Here is a 4,196-nt window from a genome sequence, read left to right as displayed (position 1 = left end):
GTGTACTTAAAGCTTCCTAAGCATTGCAGAGGTGCCAAACCGCATGGGAGAGGCAAGCTTAAATTTACAAACCTCTGGCGAAGGGAGCATTACCTGAGACAGCATATACAAGAAGATTCTTGCAACTGCCACCTCCACTTCCCACTCGATGTGTCAGCAAGAAGAGATATCCAAGCAACAGGAAGCCCCTCAGGGTGACCCGGCCGGGCATCCAGGAAATAAGGGCAGATGTAAAAACCCACAAAGGAAACAAGTAGATACTCAAGTATTGCTCTGATTCGGACGAAAGCGCTGATGCCTCATGTGGATCACATCCCTTTGGTCTTGCCTACCTTACTTTGACCCACGATTCCTCCTACCCGCAGGTGGGGGAGGAGCACGAGTCATGACAATAGCCTTCTGTGCCCGTCTCTAATCCTCGGATCGAGACGGACCAGGACTCCTATGTTGTTCAGACTAAGAACTGGACCTTTGTGGAATTAAGGATTTGAAGGCAGCTGAGCACGCCTTAGCCTCCATGAACTTCTTGACTACCATCTCAACGGAGGTACCGAAAAGTTCGGAAGGCGAAACCGGAGTATGCCAGTGTGTATGCCTTCCCATTTAAGCGAGATGTATCCTGAAGGGGCTTAGATGGCAAGGAGGGAGATTTAAGAGAGGACGTCTGCCCCACACAGAGATAGCTAGCCAGCATCTCTTCTACAGGGGGCATCCTCTCATCGCTGCTTTCGCACATTGCCTCGATGTTGGCATAACTTGTATGCTGAAAACAATGGATGTGAGAAGAATTCCAAATTCCAGCCTCTTCCATTCATTTTAGAACTCGACATGGAAAGTACGCAGGGCAGGAGGATTGAGAAGGCTCAGCCTCAGCTTCTACGCCATCCTCTGACATATCCTGCTCTTCCTGGGCCGAACCCAGCAGAGCACTAGCCTCTGTATCAGAAAGTGTTAAAGATATAACATCATCCTCCCAACGCTCTCTCTCATCCACCGCTGACAAGCATGGAAGGGAAAGACCCTCTCTAAACTCCTCAGCAGGAACCACCTGTGATCCCCACGAGCTCATTTTCCACCATGCCTCAGCAGCGGTGGGTCCTGAACCACGGGAAGCAGATTGCTTCCCCTCTTTCTGCGAAAAGAGAGACAAACAAGAGCGGAGCTTTTTCATTTCATTTTTCAAACGCCTACAATGCATGCAGATTGCCCCCACAAGGACATTGCATGCATGCTCTTCACCCAAATAAACAACACAAAGTTTGTGTGTCATCGGATGTAGAATAATGATGACACAGATACACACACTGTCTAAACAGTGCTAGTAGTCACCATGACAGACAGAGAAAGATCGCTCTTACCGCGTTCATATGCACGCTTCAAACAGAACAGTCAGTGAAGTGTCCATGATGACCCCTGATGACCATGACTTCCTCTGTCCACTGTTGATCAAATGAAGGCATCACAGGAGCCAGTAAGTGAAGCTAACATTGGATTTGAATGCGTCTTGGTGCCTTCCTATACAGCATTATTCAGTTTTTGGACACACACAGCCAATATCACTTCTCTTTGTGCTTTAAACAATGATGATCGATGTTCGCCTGTGGCTCAAGTGCTTTCTCTATTTTGTTATAGAGCATTAAACTGTTACGCAGTTTCAGAAATCGGTCTGAAAAAAGATACCTTCATGTGCAAATGCTGGCTGCAAAGACATTGCCTGAGAAGAAATTGAGGCATCAAATCAGCTACCTGTGCTTTCGGACAGAGCTATTGTTTGTGCACAACACCTAGTGTACTGCATTGATTCGACCTTTACTCAACTTTATTCATAAAGATTTAAATTCTAGTAACTGTGTGTATGAATGAGTTTAATTCCACATTTTTCCAGTGCTCTCATCTACAGAACATAGGCTACCACACCATTCACCAATAATCGCATTTGCAATATTTGCATTTCATTTAAATTATTCCACTGTGATGTGACCCAAGTGTATTGACCATCACATTTAATATGCATGATCCCTGCCCTTTCCACAAACCATAAATGACACACAAGCACATAATGTAGCACTGATTAAAATTCATGCGAACTTCAGACTGCCCACAGTTTAGAAATGGTTCTTCTGCTCCAAGGTAAGTCTGTCTATACAACATCTCAAAGGAAATAGGCTAAAACTGCAAATATTGCAGGTGATTTTTTTCTCTCTCTTTCTGTTCCAGATCCTTGCTTGTAACGAATTGGAAATGAACTCGACGACCTGGATTGTGGATAGTTATGAAGAAGCTCTTGCTAAAAACATTGTTATCGTTTCTCTTGGTCTTATCATTAACTTCATTAACGGAATGCTAGTGGTGACTTTCTTCTCCAATCCGATGTTTTCAAGAGACTCCAGATACATTTTATACATTCACCTGGTAATCACTGACATGCTCATGATATTCATATCAGTGACTTTATATGTGTTGACCTATGCTTCACCACTTGTGAATGTATCATTGTGCTGTGTATTTATTTTTCTGGGTACAACCACTTTTATGATCACTCCATTGAATCTGGCTGGTATGGCAATAGAGCGTTTCATTGCTATCTGTAAACCACTGCATCACTCTCAGATTTGCACACCACAAAGGACCTACATCTTTATATGTTTGCTATGGGTCATAGGGGCTGTACGTTTTATAGCAGATGTCATTATTTCACTTTTAACCCAACCCGTATCTTTCTTCAGATCATTTATACCTTGCTACCCAAATTATTTGTTCCCTTCCAAGAGCAATCAGGACAATACCACTGCTTCACAAGTCATCTGTATGTCATTTGTGTGGATAATTCTCATTTATACTTATTGCAGAGTCCTGTTCACTGCCAGAAAGGCTGTTTCAAAGGGTTCAGCAAATAAGGCTCGGAGTACGATACTGTTGCATGGTGTCCAGTTACTTCTTTGTATGCTTTCCTATATCACTCCTTTTATGTTTATAATTAGTACTCCTTTTTTCCGTCTTCACCAAACTAAGATCACTTTCTGTATTTATCTGTTAACTAATATTTTGCCAAGATTGCTAAGTCCTTTGATATATGGGATCCGAGACCAGAAGTTTGTGAAACAACTAAAGGAATACTTTACCTGTAACTTTGTTATTGTAAAGATAATGCCATCGTAATTGTGCATTTTATTTGACTAAGAATTATTTAGAAATAATTTTGATTTATTTGAGTTTATTTCATTATGGCATTTGTCTTGTTTGAGATTTGAGAACATAAATGAGAGCAGAATCTCTCCTGTGTATGAATGTCACTGAATTAGATCAATATTCTAATTATTCAACTATTCAATATTCTACAAAATGTCAAACCATGTGGCAAATTCAGTAAAAAAAAAAAAAAAAAAAAACTAAAACAAAGTATAACCAGAACTATCTTTACTTTTATAAGCATTTTTTTTCAGCAGGTGTTTTATTAATTTTTAGTTGATATATGAAATCTGTTCACCTCAAGTTCACAAAGGAGTTGTTAATCACATGAACGATGGGAAGAAAGCACACATTTAGTCTATATTCGGAACAGTCTTTATTGCTTTCTCTGTTAAAATTATAGCCAAACGAACAGTCTGGGAAAACTGCATGATAATGTTGATGATAGAACTGTATTATTATTTTTTTAATCAAATAAATCACACTGTACATGCTTATACTTTGTGGTTTAGTTTAAAGTTCTTTTTAAAACCAAAGATTACTTGAATTATTTTGTCACTTAATCAGTTCATTAATATATTTATGTTTGAGGTTTATTATTAATATTTAACTTGAGAAAAGAAAAATAAACTTGCTCCATAAGGCCCACAAGTTATGCATACTCTTTTGTTTTTTTTATTATTTTGTCATATTAGAATATGAATTAATTTAAAGCAAGAATAAAGCAAGAAGGTGCTGTTTTGAAATATTATTAATTACACAATGCATGCATACATGAATCAAATGGATATCAGACAAGTAAAATATGCACCAATATGTAATTTTTTTTTTTTTTTACTTTATTTGCTGAGCAAGTTTAAAGTCACTAAGACTCCAGTGAGACGTTGACAAGCTTATTAGGCCTATTTAAATGTATTCATAAACATATATTAATACCTAGCATACTAGTAGGCATATTTATAATTTTTGAAATCATAAATGATTGTGAATGGCATTTCAGTGGAAAA

General features: G+C 38.8%; 1 protein-coding gene across 1 annotated transcript; it reads left to right on the top strand.

The window, feature by feature from the left end:
* The first annotated feature begins 2,241 nt into the window (after positions 1–2,241).
* LOC113051085 (odorant receptor 131-2-like) lies at positions 2,242–3,159 on the top strand. Its single transcript, XM_026214696.1, has one exon. The coding sequence runs from the start codon at positions 2,242–2,244 to the stop codon at positions 3,157–3,159; it is 918 nt and encodes a 305-aa protein (XP_026070481.1).
* Positions 3,160–4,196: the final 1,037 nt, after the last annotated feature.

Source organism: Carassius auratus, chromosome 31 (assembly GCF_003368295.1).
Source record: "Carassius auratus strain Wakin chromosome 31, ASM336829v1, whole genome shotgun sequence".
Lineage (NCBI taxonomy): Eukaryota > Metazoa > Chordata > Actinopteri > Cypriniformes > Cyprinidae > Carassius > Carassius auratus.
Note: the sequence above shows the minus strand (reverse complement) of the source record. Positions and strands in the feature narration are given on the sequence as shown.

Bases quoted from the DNA above. Each gene is read 5' to 3' on its own strand.
- LOC113051085 (XM_026214696.1), top strand. From the start codon at position 2,242: ATGAACTCGACGACCTGGATTGTGGATAGTTATGAAGAAGCTCTTGCT.